General features: G+C 46.9%; 2 protein-coding genes and 1 long non-coding RNA gene across 11 annotated transcripts in view; 1 reads left to right on the plus strand and 2 right to left on the minus strand.

Moving 5' to 3' along the window:
- Positions 1-20,027, plus strand: part of LOC149348342 (uncharacterized) — a 358,890-nt gene that overhangs the window by 330,197 nt on the left and 8,666 nt on the right. For 8 of the 9 annotated variants that reach the window (XR_016292737.1, XR_016292736.1, XR_016292738.1 and 5 more), the window contains exon 1: positions 10,615-10,755. The exons of the other annotated variant lie outside the window; for it this stretch is intronic. The gene's annotated coding sequence lies outside the window, so the exon portion shown is untranslated. Of the gene's footprint in view, positions 1-10,614; positions 10,756-20,027 lie in introns of those variants that run through there. 9 annotated transcript variants of the gene reach the window in all.
- Positions 11,623-13,526, minus strand: LOC149348359 (uncharacterized). The gene is made up of 3 exons (XM_089586058.1): positions 13,083-13,526; positions 12,433-12,662; positions 11,623-12,110 (listed from the first exon to the last, which is right to left on the minus strand). Exons 1-3 carry the CDS (start codon positions 13,190-13,192, stop codon positions 11,623-11,625), a joined length of 828 nt encoding a protein of 275 aa, XP_089442184.1. The 5' UTR covers positions 13,193-13,526.
- On the minus strand, positions 14,097-14,841 carry LOC149348360 (uncharacterized). The gene is made up of 3 exons (XR_016292318.1): positions 14,484-14,841; positions 14,210-14,423; positions 14,097-14,131 (listed from the first exon to the last, which is right to left on the minus strand). It is a non-coding gene; the product is annotated as an uncharacterized LOC149348360 (long non-coding RNA).

Below are 20,027 nucleotides of genomic sequence, written 5' to 3' on the forward strand. Positions count from 1 at the left end.
GTTTTTTTATTTTTTTTTTTAATTTTTTTGTCGGAGCACTTTCTTTTATTATGTGATTCTTCGGCATTGCAACCCGTATTGTTGAGCGCTGAAAATTGCTTATACCTGCCATTCACTACGACAGAGAGAGGATTAATATGAGTTTCGGGAGGGAAAGGAAATTTTCTTGGCGAATGCTGTTTACTCTGTGTGTTTACTGTGGGATTAAAAGCAGAGAAGCGAACGAAATCGCTTGAATGGATTTCAACCCCTTCTCAGGGAAGAGGCGCGTAGCATGCAGCATGATGCAGTGACTCTAGCCATGGGCCTACAGCGACGTCCACCGTACCGTTAATGAGGACCACCTGGGTATGTCGGACGACACTTCGATTTAAAAACAAAACGAAAACAGGGCGGAACTGGATTTTGAATGAAGCCGCGGCTAATACACCGCGCGCTGCTTGAAATTTCGATCGCCACTGTGATCTATACAGCATAGTACTTCTAGTAGCGTGGCCGTAGTAGAGCGAAACATTCCCCAACTTTTTGTGGGTGTAGAATGAGTTTTGTGTAACAGCATGCCAGAAAGTCCAAAATTCACGCAGCGTGTGTGCATGTTGTAGTGTCCATCTTTACCGCGAAAACCTATAAATTTTGCCGGCTCAACCGCTGTCTCGTTTGCAGTGAAACTGCGCGCAGAGCTTTGGAATTGTAACTTTTGTCTCCTAGTAAAGTTTGACAACGGTACTTCCTTGGTTCAGCCGCGTATGATGCAACCCGAGACCGGATGCGCCGAGATTCAGAAACCAGAAGCCGACGGAATTTCGCCAAGGTCAAGGGGCCTGGTGACGCCATCTGTTGCCTGCAGCGTTAAGCGCCACGACACCAGGGAGAGCGTTGCAAGGTGCGCGCGTCCTTCGAAGGCGCTACCGCTGCCCATCGGTGGCAACCTGGCGCCGGTGGCTTTCAGTTCGCTGATCTCGGCGCAGACGATTATGGGTTTTCAGAATGCGGAGCTAAATCATGAAAGTACAGTTGTTAGACTTAAAAAAAAACGTTACCCAATGCCTGAGCTCTAGGCTCATTTTCATTGCGTCGAGGCAGCAAACAATTTTATGTCTTCATGAAAGATATGCAGAATAGTGCACTGCACGGGCTCGGGCCAGTCCGAAAGCCCGGGCCCAGCCCGACCCGCGGGCCGGGCCGGGACATGATTTGTTTTGCCGGGCCTGGGCCAGGTCCGGGCCTGAAGTTGCGGGTCCGGGCCGGGCTTAAAGCTGCGGACCCCAGCCGGGCTTGGGTCCGTACAGAAACGGCTGGTGTCCGACTATTCATTCACTATTGCGGAGTGAAGTACACAACTGCGGCATTGGAGCAGCGACACGGATGAGCTATGGGTTATAGTACGCGCTGAGAAAAAAAGTAAGCTTTATTCATTGACTAATATATTTCCTTATTTCCACACCGCGGTGGCTTAGTGGTCAAGGCGCTTGATTACTGAGCCGGGGAACCAAGGTTTGCTCCTATAGCCTCGGCGGCTGCCTTTCTCTTTAAGGTGGCGGTACCACTGCCGCCATCTTGCGAGTAGTTCATATTCTGCCACCAGGCTACGACACTGATCCATCACTGAGAAAGTGTCTACCCGTCTTGCCCCCAGCGACCCGAGACTGGTTTTGGTTGAGATGTTGAGATACGTGTCCGGTCCTTTCTTGACCCCTGCTGCGTGAAGGCTTTTCTTTTGCTGCTGCACCTGCCTTCAGAGGATTACAAACGAACCATGGCAAACCGGGCTGCTAGTCCCCGTCGTGCGTGGGGGGAGGTGTTGGCTGGGGCGGTTCCGCATGCTGCTTTCTCTGCCTGTCCCTCGCCAAAGCCAAAGAGAGTGGGGCTTCCTTTATTCGGTCTATGATTCCAGAAGGGTGAAGGGAAAAAGTTGGAGAGCCGGGGCAAAGAGGGTACCGTCTTTGTCCAAACGGCGTCAGAGGTGGGGTGATCCTTGTTCGGGATAAGGATGCCAGCACGGTAACAGAGGACCGTTTCCTTCTCTCTCTTGTTTAGCCTTGGCTAAATAGCCGCAGAAAGCTGTACCGTCGATGTTACTATATGGAGGGCCTCCTTTGAGGGAATGTGCCGTTTCGTTCTTGAGTTTTACCCGACTACAGACTTTCCTGTTTTCAATGTCGTGACATATATTAGTGGGAGCAAAGAAAAAGAAAAAAATAATGCTGCCCAGCCCGCATCGCAAAAGGCACAACGTCGACACAGTGGAAACTTGGGAGAGTTAGTGATAATTGTCGACATAATCGCACAGAGCAAATTAGTAAGTAAGCGAAAAGAGGAAGCGGACGCCAAAAATAAGGAAGGTGTGGAATAAAGAAAATTAATTATGTTTATGTCCCATGTATATATTTCTAGCGTTTTTTTTTTTTTTTCAATGACCCTTATAGTTGAAATCGGTGCCTTTCTTGTGTCCTTCCTTCTGCCCTCGTCTTTTGCGCGTTCAATCACTTCGTCACTGTTGATGCATAGTAATATTAGTAGTAGTCGGAACACTCCTGGTCTAGAGTGTAACCCGCTAGCTATAGCGCTGAAAAAAAAAATATTTTTTTATCAAATGATATTGCATCTATGATAAGAAAACTATAACAAAGACAGCTATACAATTTAGTCAACGCTCAGCGTATGCCTGTCCAACCTTATAAACTATGGTTGGTAAAGAAAAAGGCAGAGAGAAGTGGGCAATTGTCAATTTCTGTTTACCCTTGAGATGAATCGACATTGCGCAAGAGACGTGAAATTGCTATTGAGAGGGTTAGCACCGCAGGGTGTCGGAATGTGTTTACCTCAGAAGCAAATATTCGTCGTACATGCGGCGGCACCTTGCAACCAATACCCATGTATATATTTCTAGCGTTTCTTGTTTGTTTTTTTTTTTCAATGAACCTTATAGTTGAAATCGGTGCCTTTCTTGTGTCCTTCCTTCTGCCCTCGTCTTTTGCGCGTTCAATCACTTCGTCACTGTTGATGCATAGTAATATTAGTAGTAGTCGGAACACTCCTGGTCTAGAGTGTAACCTGCTAACTATAGCGCTGAAAAAAATTTTTTTTTATCAAATGATATTGCATCTATGATAAGAAAACTATAACAAAGACAGCTATACAATTTAGTCAACGCTCAGTGTATGCCTGTCCAACCTTATAAACTATGGTTGGTAAAGAAAAAGGCAGAGAAGTGGGCAATTGTCAATTTCTGTTTACCCTTGAGATGAATCGACATTGCGCAAGAGACGTGAAATTGCTATTGAGAGGGTTAGCACCGCAGGGTGTCGGAATGTGTTTACCTCAGAAGCAAATATTCGTCGTACATGCGGCGGCACCTTGCAACCAATTCCGATCAACTTCGACGGAATTTTGCCAAGGCTCACAAAAATGCAGTATACAGATGCATACCATTCACGAGGCGGACTCGAGACTTTTTTATAGACATTGTACGAAGAAGAACGGGGGTGGGGGGGGGGGGGGGTGCAGGAATGCTGCCAAAAAAAAGGGGTCGGCTACAAAGCGATAGTTCTGTAGGCACTTAGGGCGACCCCCTCCCCTCTCTCGTTTGGACCCTCAACTGCGTGCTCTTATTCATTTTAGACGTACGTCTTTCTTGTATCCAGTTTGGATCATTAGGTTGTTTATTCCCTCCAGAATTTTCCATCGCGTGCTGAAATGTATATCTTTCTTGCCTTGCGTCGATTTGCCTCGATTTGGTTGGATCAAAGATTGAAAAAGTGCGCCCGCGTATGTGTGTGTGTATGCGTGCGTGTCCACGCGCGCGTACCTGGAAACTGTAGGAACAGCTGCTATTTTCACACCGTCTATTGTCAGGAAACTGTAGCCTCGTTTGCATGAACCCGACTTCGGCGGGTAGAGCCAGGAGATCGAGTTGAGCAAGGTCAGCCCAACTTGACTGCATGTTTACATGAACTCGATTTTAGCGAGTCGCGACCGGTTCAACAGCAGCGGCACCAAGCGTCGAACGGCACAGCGGGAAAGGGCAGTGGCAGCCGGGAAGATTGCGGCATGCACGGCTGCCTCGCAGGTGCTACGGCGCAAGCGAATAACAGGTTCGCATTTATCACCTCTCCTTCCACTAATCCGACTCAGACCGGTTTACGTGCTATCTGCTCTTGGGGTCGAGTGAGTCAACCCACCCCCTGCAGCGGAGTTGACTGGACTCGCTCCCTCGACTCCCGGACCCGACTCGTTTACATCAACCCAGTAACCGGTTTTCAGCTCAAATCCTCCACTCAACCCGTCATGTAAACACCGCTTATAACGTGCTTGTAATCATTTTCCGAGAATTCCTTTTCCTGCGGCGCTAGTCTACCCCGCCTGCAGGAGGGGCGCGCAGCAAGGGGAGGGGGTGGTCCTTTGTACCAGTTCCGGAAGAGGGGACTTCTTAGCACTGTAGTCGGTTACAACTAAAGAACGAAGCGGCACATGCAACTCAGAGGGAGCCCTCCAGCCAGTCACGTCGATTTCTGTGGCTGTGCATGCAGCCAAGCCTGCGAAAGAGAAGGAAGGAGACGGCGTTTTGTCCCCGTGTAGCCGAGAGTGGATGTCCTTTGTTCGGGATAAGGCTAAAAGAATAATAACGCAAAAAGAAAGGAAAAGATTTTGCTGCCCCGGCATCCGCCATCGTCTCTAGGAGCACCTGAGCTGGAGCAGGGGAAAAGACAGGGAGAAAGGCGAAGGTACTTGTAGGTGTGGTGCCCCCGTTTATTGTCTCAGCTGCACTGGCCACTAAAGGGGGAGGAGGGAGGGGGAGAGGGCTGGGCTGCTCACCTTTCGCATAGATCCGCGCGAGAGCGTCTTTTTCGCAAAAGCGCTGAATGTTACTGGTGGGGTCATATTCGGCAACAGACGGTCGTGGCAGCTTCAGTCTCCACTGCTGTCGCGGCGCACCTGTGGAGACCGAACAGAAAACTGTTCGGTCGACGCGCTTGGCGGGGCGGTCTCCTTTGATGGGCATGTGCTGCTTCGTTCTTGAGTTGTACCAGACTTATATACCACATGGATTCATTTCAGCGGTGGAACATGGCGCCCTCTGAACCACGGCATTCGTTTGAAAGAAGTGCGAGTCTAGTTCAGGAAAACTGCACCTGCTCCATGGTTAGTGCTGAAATAGTGCAGCTGCAGCCGCCATGGAAGCAGATGATGGTTTGAGGGTTGTGATAAACGGCGGAGACTCAAGTAACTTTCACTCGTCGACAAGCTAGAACGCTGCTCGAGTTCTCCGAAGAAACGGATCGAGGCTGGTTCATGGCAACATGTTATTGTGATGTGCTGTTTGCACATTTCTTCATGAGATACGAGAGGTTGGCTGCCGCTGATGTAGGCTGTAAACAGCTGGCTGCAATTCATTGGCATCGCAAAGGCTAGCGACGACCAGGCCTGCACTCGACCATCCGTTTTGGAAGCAGACAGTGCCAAACTGCGCTCAAAGTGCCGGAACTAGCGGTACACACCCGCCGCACCGCCGCTGCCGCAGAACTTTGCCGAACTGGTGCATTGAGTGCAGGCGAATCGAGCGCTCTCCAACTTCCCCTCCACAGCGCTAGCCGGAACAACGAACAGCCGGCAGCACGAAGCGAAAGCCTGTCTCTTCCCTTTCCTGTCGCTTTAGCAATGCCTGTCCTCGAAAAATAATACGACGCCCAGAATGCGTTTCGTAGCGTCAGGTGAAAAAAATTGGCAGTGGCTTAGCTCTGCTATGTCTGGATATACGTAGCGTAAAGTTCTCCGGTGTTTCGGCCGCACGTTTCGCCTTGGCTGCTCGACGGCGAACTGCCAGGCGACAACCTCGGGATCGGAAGAATTTACATTTTCCAGTCTTCTGCGCCGTTTGGCAGCGGCTCGACTCTCCTTAGCTTACCAGAGCTTACATGTTGAGCGCGACCGTCATTTCTCCGCACACCCTCCTCGCGCATGCGCAGTAGCGCGCGGCGCAACTGTCGTAAACACGAGGTCACGCGGTGGAGAGGAGCGCACGCCGGCGGCGCCGGCAGCGAGGAGCTCGCACCGGCTGTGGCGAGGAGGCGACGCACCTGCGGACCTGCGCCTCTCGTGACGTCACGCGGTTCTCGCGCATGTGCATAACAGGCGGCGCACACTCGCGCAAAACTCGGCTCTGACCCGCGTAGTGTGGCTTTACTAGCTTTACGCTACAAAACAATCCAGCAAAGCAATATGGCGGAAATCTGCTTGGAACATAGAGTTTCTTACTATTACCTAGAGGGAAAGCTGGAAAGCCGTCTATGGGAGTTTGCATGGAGACCCCACGTGACCACCTCAGCCACCATGGGCGCTCAAAGCATCATGGGGCGGTGAGCTACTTGTTGCGGAACTGTAACTTTTGGCCAAAAAATAATAAAAAAATAAAGCTGTTTGATAGCTACAAACGTCCTAACATTCAATATCTTTTCTAATGATTGCAACAAACGAGCAGAAAAGCATTTAAGTGCAAAGTTTGCCTAAAATAAGACATGACTAGCTTTCCTATTGGCCAAGTGATGAACACTAAAAAAACTAATATTTCGTAATTAACAGGCGCACTTTTAAAAGTAAATATGTTTTCAGAAAAAATGTTGTTGTTTAGATACTTTAAGAGGTTTTTTAATGACATTTCGGAAGAGTAAAACCTTTTATTGGCGTCGTGTGTCGTCGCGTCTTCACTACTATGGCTTTTGCACACTGCGTTCGCGCGAAAGTCGTCTGCGCACAGACGAACTACGTTTTCGGAATGAAACGCCTTAGTACTGCCACTCTGTGTTCCCGAAAAACTACGACTGTGCCGCAACAAGTAGCTCACCGCCCCATGATGCTTTGAGCGTCCATGTTGGCTGAAGTGCAGCGCCGCCAGCTTTCCCTCTAGGTAGTAGTAAGAAACTCTATGGCTTGGAAGTTCGACACACACTACATAGGGCAAAATCGAGGGAAACGTGCAAACATCGTAGAGGTATCATTCCCTCTCGTGAACACCTCCTGATTGTAAATGTTTAGCAGCGCCACACTCGTTATTTTTTTGAACTGTGATTATTTAGTACACGTGCATGTGTGTAGATGGCGCTACTTACTACATTTATCTACATTTATCGCATGTCGCTGCGTTATTGCTATTATTGTTTGTATTCTGTGGACTTTGTTCTTTGCAATTGTTACAAGTTGATTAAAAGAATGAGAGACCGACCTTTTAAGAGTATATTTGCCAGAAAGAAAGAAGCCGCGGAACGTTTCAAGAGCTTGTGTCCTTCATGACGAGAACAAAAAAGGTAGCTAAAATCAACTAGACATTGCGCATTCCCCAAAAGCCGTAGAGTAAAGGCGATGCTTAGCCGCGTAGAGCGAAGTATTAAGTTTCTTCACGCAAAATCTCAAAACTGCCACGCGCTGGTTACCTGAACAGTATTGCATTCCGTTTTTAACTATTTCGAAAAAACGCTAACTTTGATCAGGAATAACTTTTAAACTAAACAAGGCAGACGGATGAAATTTTCAGAATGGAAGGGCGATTAGACGATCTCAAACTGTACGAAAAGGCGCCGCAGTGCAATGCATATCCCAAAAGTTATTGCAGATTACATTGTTCTGTTTTCTATGCTTTTCAAACATGCGTGGCTAATAAACTAATCTATACACGTACTTCTAAATGATTAAATATGTTCATTAGCATCCGATCTCAAAGTATCTCGAAAGATATTTCTCTAGGTGCAAGAGGTTTTTCACAATTTTGCATTTCCTGAGACAAGTTGAGCTCAACTGCCAGTTTTCATCTTTGCGTTTTCTTTTACAGTTGAAACAAATTTGCAGCTACCGTTAAACAAAATGCATCTTTTGAAAGCAGAGAAAAGTAGCTTTTCGGAGATATCTGATCCATATTTATGAAGCGAACGAGCGAGGTACAGTCGACGTACAAATATCACCAAAAATGGTTCCCGCTCACCGGCAGCCATGTAGTACTTTGTAGTATCATTGCTCGGTGAAGAAACCTAGGTGGTAGAAATGATCCGGAGCCCTCTGCTTCGGTGTCTCTCACAGCCTGACTCCCATTGGGCCCATAAACCCCAAAAACATAGCTTTTATTTTATAGCTTTATTTTTCTCATGTGGAAAAATTCACAAACTAAAGCGCGTTTGGTTTTCTTTTTGATCAGCTGACCGGAACGTCTCGTAAATGAAATAGCCACAAAAGCTCGCAAGAGTTTGTAAGTTTCATCTCATAACCACATCTATCCCTCCTCGCTTCTTCAGCCTGGTTGTCATGACAAGTGTTTTGGTAAAATTCAACCGGTCTTAATTGACCATTGATCGTTCGTCATCCCAAAACATACCTAAACACTATTAGAAATGCATTCGGGAAGAGCATATTTGTTTCGGACGCTTATAGTCTTCAAAACACACCCCGTGAAATACTCAAGCCTTTTAGCTTTTCGTTTCTGCTGAAAGGCGACCAGTTCGGCTATGGAATCAACCTGTGAGATCGCGTTGACTAAAAAAAATGTCATCTCACTGCTTACTATAGGCAGCTTTAATGTTCATACTTCGCGGGCGGCAAAATATAACTGATTAAAATCATGGGGGAATGCAAAGTAGCCTATTACACGCGTGTGCAGCCCTTTTTATTTGACTCTCGGAACTTCCGAGTTCATCTTTGCGCACCTACACGAGATCACTGTCCAAAAGATGCGCCTGGCGAGCACTACTCTTAATCACTTCCTTCTGGGTTAAAAAGAACCAAGTTTCTGGAAGCCAAACTGGGGTTTCAGAACTTTTGTCGGCCAGTTTCTTATCGGTCTAGTAGCAGTCTAATTGCTCAGAGTGAGCAGTATACCTGAAGCGATACTGTGAAACGGCCCGGGGGCCCGGGCCAGGACTGGGCTTCACTCCGGGATTCACGGGCCGGAACAGGCTCGCCAGAGCGATAATTTAGCGGGCCTGGGCCGGGCCCGGGCTTGAAGCCGCGGTCCTGGGCCAAGCTCGGGCTTCATGTCTCGGGCCCGGGCCGGGCTTGGGCCTCAGATTGATGCCCGTGCAGGGCTCTAATGCAGAATACTATATACTGTGTTCCGCATTTATCTGTCTGGGTTGAAAACATGCTCCTGCGCAAACTACTGGCCCAATTTGGTTCAACCGCCAACCACAATGATAGTGAGATTTTCGATAAATAATTTAAGAAGGAACTAGGTTGGGTGTCTGGAATCGGCGAAAAACTGCAGTCGGCTGCAACGGAATTTTTGCCGCGGCGATGGATGGATGGACGGAAGATAGGAGCGTCCCCTTTGAAACGGGGTAGTGGCAGTTCGCGCCATGCTCGGCTTTTTTTCTTTATTTTTGTTTAACTGTGTTCTAAATTGTTACTAAAATTCGCCATTTTCTTTCAATACTGTTTCCTACACTTCTAACTTTATGTCACCTCTCTGCTTTTCAGCCATTAATTTTCTAATCGCTTTTTGCTAACATCCACCACAGATTTATATACATGGCCATTATTATCTAAACCCCAGAGCCTCAGAGAGTGTCTGCATCGACATCGGCCGGCGGTAGCTTTCTTTTCGGCTGCTGCTAGGCCGCTTTGCTGGCCGTCATAAATCACGGAGTCTGCGTTACGTCACGTGCACGTCATGTGTCACGTCACTTAGTCCTGTGTCGTCATAAGAGAATCCCAAGTTTGAATCAGAGCGGCGGGAAAAACTTTTCAACTTCGAATCCAAATTTCTTAGAAATAAATGGATCTGTCGCTGCCGGCCAAGTGGCAATAAAGCCATGAAATGCGGAACTATCAGATTTTGCTGTAAAAAAAATATTAATAGAAAGCATTGAGGGTTTTTATTGGTCAGTGGATTCCCAAGTGAAATTTGCCGACGGCCGGCCATCGGTAAGCAATTGGACAGTGCTCGGCAGCCGGTATCCTCGGCCAACCAATGGCGGCCCCTAGTCGGGCCGTGGTTGGCTGCCAATTGGGCTGGTTAATAGTTGGCCGAAAACGTTTAGCCAGCTACCGGCAAATGATCCCAACGCTCGGGCAACCACACGGGGACCATCGTAGGGCCATGGTTGGCTACCCACTGGCTTGGCCGGTGACGTATATGGCAGACGCACGCGCAGTAGGCGCGTGGAAATTGAGGACGAAACGCTCGATCGACGTACGTTTCATATTATCTCAATATTTTTTTTTACGAATACACTGCGCGCATGACTGCATGCATGGTGAGCCTAATTTATCAATCGGTGAAATGTGTAGTGTAAGCAAAATGCAGGTGCAATGCTGCGGCATCAATTTCGTTGCAATGCTGAGCATTTAAATAATTGTCGGACGAGTGCAGTTTCATAGAGAGATAAAAGGAAAGTCCCGTAATTCTAACATCAAACGAAACCGAAACTTAAAAATTTCGGTTTCGATCTTTTATTGAAACTGGGAAGCAATTGTTTTTTACCTAGACGTAATGAAGCAATGTAAATTTTAACTTGCATAATTTGAGAACAATGAATAAAACAACACATTTATTTTATTTTTGTTCCTTGCGAACATATTTTTGACAGCATATCTACGAAAGCGCGGTGTCAGTCACAACGACTGAATCTGCAACGCGATGCTCTGCCCGCGCTTTTCACTCTGTGCTTTCGTAGCGGCGTAGCTGGCATCGTGCTCTGTTTGGATCTGGAGCATTGGTTGTTCCGTGTCTTGGCCTTTCACCATGACAACACCACCTGATCTAAACGTCGGAAGGTAAGACCTCATTATGGATCGGTTCTTGAGGGTGAAACGTCGCCGAGAGCTTTATCTGGCGAAGGCGGGCAGCGTACCACGACCTGCGCATCGCGCCACCCTCTATGGGAGCGCGCGGCCCATTTTTTTTTACCTCCATGGCGCGGCCGAATAAATACCACGTGAGCTCCGAGTAGGGACCAAGCCAGCCGGTAGGTGCCGCTAAAACTCACCCCCTGAGCAGCGTTTCACGCGCTTCGGCTGTGCCTGCAAGCGACCTGCGCTGGCGGCGCGTAGTTCCGCGGAATAGTTTGCGAAGCCATTATTTGGCATGAGAGATGGTTGCGGCAAGGTAAAGCCGCAGGCCAGTGAAATGAGAGTGGCAGTGTTGAGGGAAAGAGCTCCGGAGCTGACGGGCGGCGGCGGCGGGAGGTCAGCCGCCGTCGTGCTTTCGACGGACGCGACTGCGACGACACTCGCCTTTCCTGCTCTTTAACCGCGTTCTCACTCTTTTTACTTGGCGGGCGATAGCGGCAGAGTTGGAGCAAATTGGCAGTCTCCCTTCTCGACTCCCGTGCACGTTCATTCCTCCGTGTTACGTATTTGACGGGCAGGCTGTCCAGTGCAATATTAGATGAATACGCGAGCTCGGCCTCTTTCCCCTTGTTTTTTGTCATGCGCTTAAGCTTTTGAACTCAAACTTTAGTGATGAGTCTTTTCAAAGGGCGAGATTGTCAACTTTAATGCATGCAATATTTGTGGAAATTTTCAGGGTGAGCTAAGCAGCGAGTGTTCTGTTCATGCAGATTTAACAAATGATTCCAAAAGCATGTGCTGTGAAAAAAGAAGTGCCAGTGGTGCTTTATTGCGCCATCACAGACATAAGTTCTATACTTTAAGTACTTTTCGAGAGCAAGGTTTTTTGTTCAACAATTTTCTTTTTTCATTGCGCTCAGTCAGCTGGCCAGTGAAGTTAGTGAGAAAGGGCCTCATAAATTTGTGACACACGAGCTTCACAAGCCTCATTCTATGGGCCACACTGTCATCCATGGCGCACTGAAAAAGCGGATTTTTTGCAGCTGACGGCAGCACCACAGCTGTGAACCGTTTTAGTGGCTGCGGTCCTTTCACGAGCTCGGCAGCTACTCTACAAGCTGCATTCTCTAGAATTGTGACGAAACCCACAAAAGCAAGGGTAGGGTAGGAGAGCCCTCCTCTATCGATGCCAGCTATCAGGGCTGTTGTCGTTGAGGTAGATGATGGAGCACGCAGCTTGCCAAGGCACCCTGAGCACTCAATGGTGTCTTGTATAGCTCTTACAAGAAAGCCAGCAATCAATGCCAGTGTGCTTGACTTCAGGTTCTGTTGCGGAGGGACTGGAAATGAGGGATGCAGTAAGAAAAAGCAATGACAACCTTGGAGTATTTCAGTGCTGTTACAACATATTCACCACAATTATATAACATTTTGAAGACAATGAACTGATTAGTGATTTTGTTTACTTACTGGTGCCTGCTAGAGCCCTTAAAATCTGGCCCATGGTAAAGTGAATTAAGTAAAAAAAAACATGCAAATTGCTTTCCAAAAAAAGCTACTGACAGCGCACTATGCACTTTCTAGGGCTCGAACAAAATCATGTTAACATGCAGTTCCTTGGAAGTTATTTCTGATTTACATTGATTAGAATACACTGCATACTTGGGTATTTCAGAGCAGCCAGGTGAGGGAGCAGAAGCTTTCGGAGATCCTTTCTTGGAGTAGCCTTGCATTCAGTTTCAAGAGGCAGATTCGGTGCTGCCCCTAATGAGCCCACCACGCTTCCAACATTGCCACTGGCCGAGGAGTGAATTATCCCAGTGACCAGGATTTTTTGTAGAGCTGACAAAGCCGTGTATGCGTCAGTTTGGTCGTTGCTCCCATTAAGTTGCCTAATTGTGGAAAACGACTCCACATCGTCACTGGAAAACTTGGCAGTAAGAACAAAATGGAAGCCTGACTGCAAGAGATGCTTTGTGCACAGAACAGTAGACATCGTTGTCACATTCAGCGCTTCGTACGTCTCTGCCGTTAGAAATTCCATCTTGTGGCTGGTGCCATCCTTCCACGAAGCAAAGTACTGCAAGCATTCTGACTCCAGCCACGAAAGCCTACAAAGTAAACAAACAAACAAAAATGCATGAACACACCTCATGAAAAGACAGCAGAGCTCTCATTGCAATATATATTTACAAAATAAAGAAAATAGTTTCAAAAATGATAAACGAGCATCACTTTTCACTACTTTTCACATGGGCTTCACGTGCAAGATAAGACTTCTAAAAATTAAGCATTTATCAATCACTACATACCTCTCATCCTCTGCACTGTAGAACGGCATCCTCCAGGCGTCCCTGCTCATTATGTGGAACGTGGTGCTCTTGACATTGTGGAGGGCAAACCATTTGTACACAGTCTCCATGAATTCTACAGTGCGCAGGCACTTATCAAATCCAGGAGCACCAAGGCGATGCCCATGCTGCTGAAGGAATCTGAGGACTGATGTGACCTTAAAGAAAGAAAAATATTGTGAGCATAATCACTTTGGCCCAACGCTTAATCACAAGCTACCACTGCGTATATTTGAGTGACACAAGTGATTTATTTCTTGTGCAAGGTGCATAAGAGTGTTGCTAGCATTTATGAAGGGTGGAGCAATATAATGTTCACAAAAACAAAGTGATCAATGCACATTTTACCTGTGGTGAGAAAATGTCAACGGCTCTACTGACGTTCATTTTTTCGAAATTGCTGGGCCACAGATGTTTTTTTTGTCAGGCATCGTACCAGCCTGAAAGCACCTTGCCGTTCTTGTATCTCGTACAGCAACCTACACAAAAGTAAAGTGTTAGCAAATTGCAACAAATGTTCAAAAACAAGAGAGTTTTGTGTAACCTTAAATAATCTGGCAGGATCAGTATTCCTTCATTCCTGAAGATCCTCTTTGTATCCAAAAACTGCGACCTGATGTTTTTGAGGATATGGCAGAAGTCAAATGATAGATACAACCGCTGACTTGAATCAAGAGGGTGCCTAGAAGAGATGTTTAAAAAACAGGAGTTAAGTTTGAACGTGCATCGAATGTTTTTTTATACGCACCTACAACAGAGGATGTAGTCCACAAATATTGAGAGTAAAATGTACATTACATGGGATGTTAAATGATCACACTAACGTGATGACAGGTCGGATAGGGCCATCCGACAAGCTTGCAAAAAATTTGCAGTTGGCTTGGTGGTTGTCCGCAACAAGTCGCACCACTTGAAATCCTGCATCTTCGACTGATTTCATTACTTTGAGAGCAAGAATTTCAAGTTTCTCCCCAGTTAGGGCCTTGGTAAAATAATACCCGACTGGTAGCCTGCAAAAAAAAATGCAATTGCCAGATATTTGCTACCCTTTAGTACTTTCGAGACGTTAAAGCTCTCAGACCAATTACCTGCCAACACAGCTGAAAGTTTTATATACCTGTGATGAGTGGCCAGTCCAACAAACACAAAGCAAAGAATGTGGGTCGCCAGTTCATCTTGAAGGCCAAAATCGGCTTCCACGCCACCCATGTTCACCAGGCCATGAACAGCATCCGACAGCTTGTGATATGTGGTGGCTTTCTTCAGCGACATTTCATCCATAATCAGCGAGCCACACCGTGCCTGCAGAAATTAACATATAAACTTAACTAACCCTTACAGGTACTAGCAGAAATGTTTTACCTCTTCAGAGTGCTGCCTTGCTTCCATGTGGAGTCGCTGCTTGATCAGTGATGAGACCACCTCTCCCGTGCACGCACCTATATATCGCTTCAACGTTGATCTGCAAGGCAGGGTCAACACACCAGTCTCTCCGAGGAGTTGGTAGCACGATGGTGATTTAGCGTGCCAAAGCACACAGTTACGTATGGTCTCCTCACGCCAGCGACCCTTTGCCACACTTAAAAAAGCCAGCTGTTCTTGTAGGAATAGGCCCTTTTCGTCATTTTGTTCCACTTTCTCCTGGAAGTGTTTAAAATTTGTTAAGAGCAAGTTTCTTAACAAACGCTAAGTATAATCAATATGGTAATGGACACTATACCTGGAAGACTACGAGGTTCATTTTTTTCAACACTGCCGCTGTCCTCCTCTTCTCTTTTTTCAGCAAGGCAATTTCCTGCAGCAGCTCCACATTTTTTTTTCCAAGCCTTTTGCATTTTCTGGTCAGGGTTGCAACCTGCCTAAAAAGCTTTGCAATTCTTGCAACTGATAACCTACTTTGTGTTGCACGTGCTTTAAGCAATGGAGCTGACTTCAAACTATTTGCTGGCGGCTCTTTTGGAAGAAGCACCACAGCAGGAAACGAAGGAAGGCCAGAGGAGGCTTCTTGCGTGGGCTCCGATGAAAGTGATGGTAGCTCCAGCACAGCTTGTGGTGAAGCTGTTTTCACAGGATCAGAGCTACCAGGCTCCTGAATAGGCAGTGGCTCCCTGCTCCCTTCAGGTCTCGTAGGTTCTTGAGCATCAGGTTCACCCACTTCAAACTCGTTATGAGGCATACACCTGCTTTGCCTGCAATACAGTCATTACACGAATTTTATTACATAAATTCAGATACACCAATATATTTAAGCATAGAATTTAAAACCAGCGTGCATTACTTATGCTGAAATACGATTACTACAAAAAATGGTGAAAAGAATGGAATATACCTGCTTTTCTTCGCACGAGGAAGCTTGCTTGGGGAAGAAGCTGGAGCAGCACATTTACGGTTCAGCGGGCGCCGCAGATGTTTTTCTGGTGGTTGCAGATATGCCGGGAATTCCGGAAAAACTGTAGGTACGGCATCTGCCTTTAGCCTCCGTATCTTGAGGTTTCCTCTGTAGTCGTCGTGCTTAAAATGCAGGCTGCATAACTGCTCCGGTCTTTTGGTATCCAGGGCTGTTTCCCTGGCCCTGAAATGCAAGGAGTGCCATTACAGAAATGCACTTACCGGGCATTACTGAACGCAACGAAAACTCGACTATCACAGCATCAGCTGATGATCGCAAGCCGTTTCGTTCTAATGATCTTGCTATCACAGCCAAGGCCGTCGCCCGAAATGCTCGAGCAAGCGATATTTTAAGCACGTTTAAAATCAGGTGAAGCTTCATAGCTTACCTTCGGCTTGCCGCGAGATGTTCTTCAGCCACAGACTCCGTATCTCCGTCACAGGAAACTCGTGAAAGGAGATCCCTGTTGGCGTTCGCCCGCTCGACTTGCAGAGCGGCACACAACAGTACACCATACTGCGTGAATATGTCGCAAACGCGGAGGCATTCGCCGCCACCCACAGGCACACGGCACGCCAAAGCTTCTTCCGGTAAAGTGGCAACCTGCCTACTGAAAAAGAATTCTTTGGCACCCAGCTTAGCGGCCGCTCAGCACGTAAATCGAGGGTCCACACGTGGTAGGTCGCAGAGCTCTGCAGCCGGTCGCCGTCTCGTCGGTTTCGTCGTGGGGGTGAGTTACAGCGCCACTCTCAGCGGTGGCGGCTTAGAGAACTAAAAAATACAGCACAAGCAAAAGCAAAACTGTGGCGCTGGGGCGGCGTTGCACGCGCAGGTCGCCCAATATACAGTAGGTCGTGCAGCGTACGGTGTTTGCAGCAAGTCGCAGAAGACGCAGAGGCGGCAGCATGCTCTGAGACATTCCCCCATTTACAATCCGACAATCCATCACGTTTAGCAAGTGTTGGAAACGATAGATTTGCACCGCTTGGGGACTGCTTACGGCAAGCATATGCAGCAGTGAATTGTTGTGAATCCTCTGTCGTGGCAGCTGAGACACAGTGTTCGAGTGGAGATCAAGCTGAGTCAGATGGAAGTGACTTGCACGGCCAAAACACTGGTCCTGTGGAGCCTGATGAACATGACTTGGTTGATGTTCCCGACAATGCCGAGTGTCCAGAGGGGATAAGGAGCCAATTGAGGGCTTGGGCTGTGAAGCATCATATCAGGAGAGCGGCAGTTAATTCACTGCTTGACATTCTTAGGCCGCACTTCACTGATCTTCCTAAGACACAGTATGCTCTAGTGTCCACGCGACAAAGCGTGCCACTTGAACAACTCGGCAGTGGTGAGTACGTGCATTTTGGCCTTCAGAGAGGCTTATTGCGTGCATTGGACATGTGGCATTCGGCTGCAAGTAATGGAGCCGGAAATTCTTCACCACACTGGTGAAGAATTGTCATGCTGTGCTAAACATGCTGGTCATTTTATCAGCCATATATTCTTCAGTACAATACATTTGTCCCAGGTGGTGGAAATTCCTGGAGCCCTCCACTAAGGTGTCCCAATAGTCCATGTGTTGCTTCTGGGACATTAAACCCTGCAATGGTTTCCCAGGAAAAAAATTTTAAGTGCTTCGAGATTCTATTCTATTTAGTCTACTTTGTCATGAAAAAATTTTGTATTCATTCTTAATTTTGGCGCTGCTGTGACGTGGACGTAATGAAATGCAGGTTGTAAATGATTTGCCTGTATTTAAGGGTAAATATGCATGTTGGCGGCATTTGTTAAAACAATTGCTACTGTATACTGCATCAGGTCTCATGCAATTGTACAAAATTTTGAATTTCTAATACTGCTCGCAATTGTTTAGTGCTATTTATAATAATTACACACAATGCCAAATTTTTCAGTATACAGGGTCTGTTCTGAAAGTAGTACGACTGGTTTTTTTCTGGCCGAACGGGCGGACGAGAGGCGGTCTGCGCGTGCAGGATAGTTGAAGGAGGATATTGGGAAAATCTGGAGAAAATGGGCAGTCAGCTCTCGGCCGCTGAAGCGAGCAGGTCGCTTGTACTGTGTACCCCTGTCGAAACGTCTCGTCACGCAGAATCATAGAGCGTTTACTGGATCAGTGATGCGCGATCAAATTTTGTGTAAATCTTAGTAAAACGGGCAAAGAGACTCACAACATTATTAGAGAGGCCTACAGAGACGCTGCCATGGGTAGATCATGGGTTTTGTGAGTGGCACAAGCTGTTTCGAGAAGGTCAGGAAAGAGTGGAAGACGACGACCGCTCCGGACGCCCTTCGACCAGCAAGCCCAACGAAAATGTGTAGCGAGTAAAACATTGACTGAACAGTGATCGTAGGATGATTATCAAAGTGATTGTTGCTGACTTGAGCATTCCTCAAACCCAAGTTTTTGAAATCGTGACAGAAAACTTAGCCATGAGGAAAGTGTGCGTGAAGTTGGTGCCAGGACTGTTGTCAGAGGAGCAAAAGACCAACCAGAAAGTGATCTGCCAGGATCTTCATCATGTGAATGAGGACCCCAATTTTTTGCCGAGCACAAGGCGGCAACGCTGCCTCAGGCCCCCTACAGCCCCGACTTGGCCCCGCCAGACTTTCTTTTTATTCCCGAGAATAAAATCGATGCTCAAGGGGAAACATCACGGATTGGTAGAGGCGATTCAACAGGCCATGACGAGGGAGCTAAACAGCATTCCGGTCCAGGCGTTCCTGGAGGCGTACGAAAACTGGAAAACTCATTGTCAGCAGCGTGTAGGTGCGGAAGGGTGCTGCTATGAAAAATTCTAATCGTTTGTACTATTCTCTTGAAAAAGCTTTATTTAAAAAAATGAGTCCTACTACTTTCAGAACAGACCATGTATAAGGCCCTGATTTTAGCTAAAATATTTATGATACTGTTGTGAAGACATTGAAGACTGCCCACAAATATATCATAATGGATGCTATGTACAAAGGACAGATATTTAAGTTTATTGCATTTTGCCCTCATTGCCGAATGTTATTTTGGGTTAAAAGTGAATTTTGCAATGGTTATAGAATATAGTGCTGACTGCTGTTATATCCGAGTCTGGACTACAAAGTACTCGATTATTTGGTTGGAATACCACTGCTGAGCTGGTTTGAGCCTTTTTGAAGTGGTGGCATTTGTTTTTGCTCTCTTCTTTTATCGTAGCCTGCCTGAGAGCACACTACCCTGAACAAGCAACCCTGAAGAATAGCAGCGCTGTTATAAAGCGCTGGCTGATTGGCGCGCAGGATCGGGAGAGTGGCCGCAGCCAGAGGCGCCAGCCGACTCGAACAAGGGAGGCAGTGGGCACAGAAGAATGAGACTTCACTTTCTTCACTTTAAAGACCCCCTTCAGGGGTATTACATAAGGAGTGGGTTAATATGTTCAACAATCATAAGCATTCAACAATCATATGCGGCAATCATAAACAATCATTCAACAACCATTGCAGTATGATACAAATGGTTACAGCGGATAAGAATGAAGGTGGGCACGTGATTGAGGCAACATCGGCGGGGAGGGCATTCTAGTCAACAATGGTGCGGGGAAAAAAGAACTGAAAAAGTTGCAGTACGCGATAGAGGCCGGGCGATCTGAAATGGGTGTGCGGTGCGGTGAGATATGCGGGTCGGATGAGAAATGTAAGGGGTTTGATTCTGAGTGCTATGGAAAAACTTGTGGAGCAAACACATGCAGGCGACGCGACGGTGAGCTTCAAGGCTTTCGAGACCGGAATTATTCTTTAGAGATGAAACGCTGATTGTATATGAATAAGCAGAATGAACGAAGCGAATGGCGCGGTTTTGAACTGATTCGAGTGCATTTGTTAGGTATATTTGGTGTGGATTCCAGATGGGACTGGCGTACTCGAGTTTAGGTCTAATAAGGGCTTTGTAAGCTAGAAGTTTCACGTGCTGCGGTGCATGACGAAGATAATGCTTTAGGAATCCTTGAGATCTATTGGCAGATGATATGATTGTGGTAATGTGTATTCGCCAAGAAAGATCGGTACAGAGTGTTACACCGAGGTACTTGAATGATTGGACGCGTTCTATAGATGAGTTGGCAACTGTATAGGAAAAAATAAGGGGGTTGTGTTCACGCTGAAATGAGACAAGTTTGCATTTTTTAGCGTTTAGTGTCATTAGCCAGTGGTCACACCATTCATGGATGCGGTTGAGGTCATTTTGAAGAGCCACTTGTTTCAGAAAAGTTAGTAACGGTACAATAAATTACAGTCATCGGCGAATATGTTTAAATTTTACACGATACTTGTGGCGCCAGATTGTTAATATATATTAGGAATAAAAGCGGGCCGAGCACAGATCCCTGCGGAACACCGGATGTTATGGGGAGAGTCCTGAGTTGTGATTGCTAATCGAAATAAACTGAGAACGGCTACGAATTCTTTAATTTAGTCTAGAATATTAGAGTGCAAATTTAAAAAGGCTAGTTTCAGTGATAGCCATTGGTGTGGTA

Source organism: Amblyomma mixtum, chromosome 4 (assembly GCF_055824585.1).
Source record: "Amblyomma mixtum isolate Tamu chromosome 4, ASM5582458v1, whole genome shotgun sequence".
Taxonomy (NCBI): Eukaryota; Metazoa; Arthropoda; class Arachnida; order Ixodida; family Ixodidae; genus Amblyomma; species Amblyomma mixtum.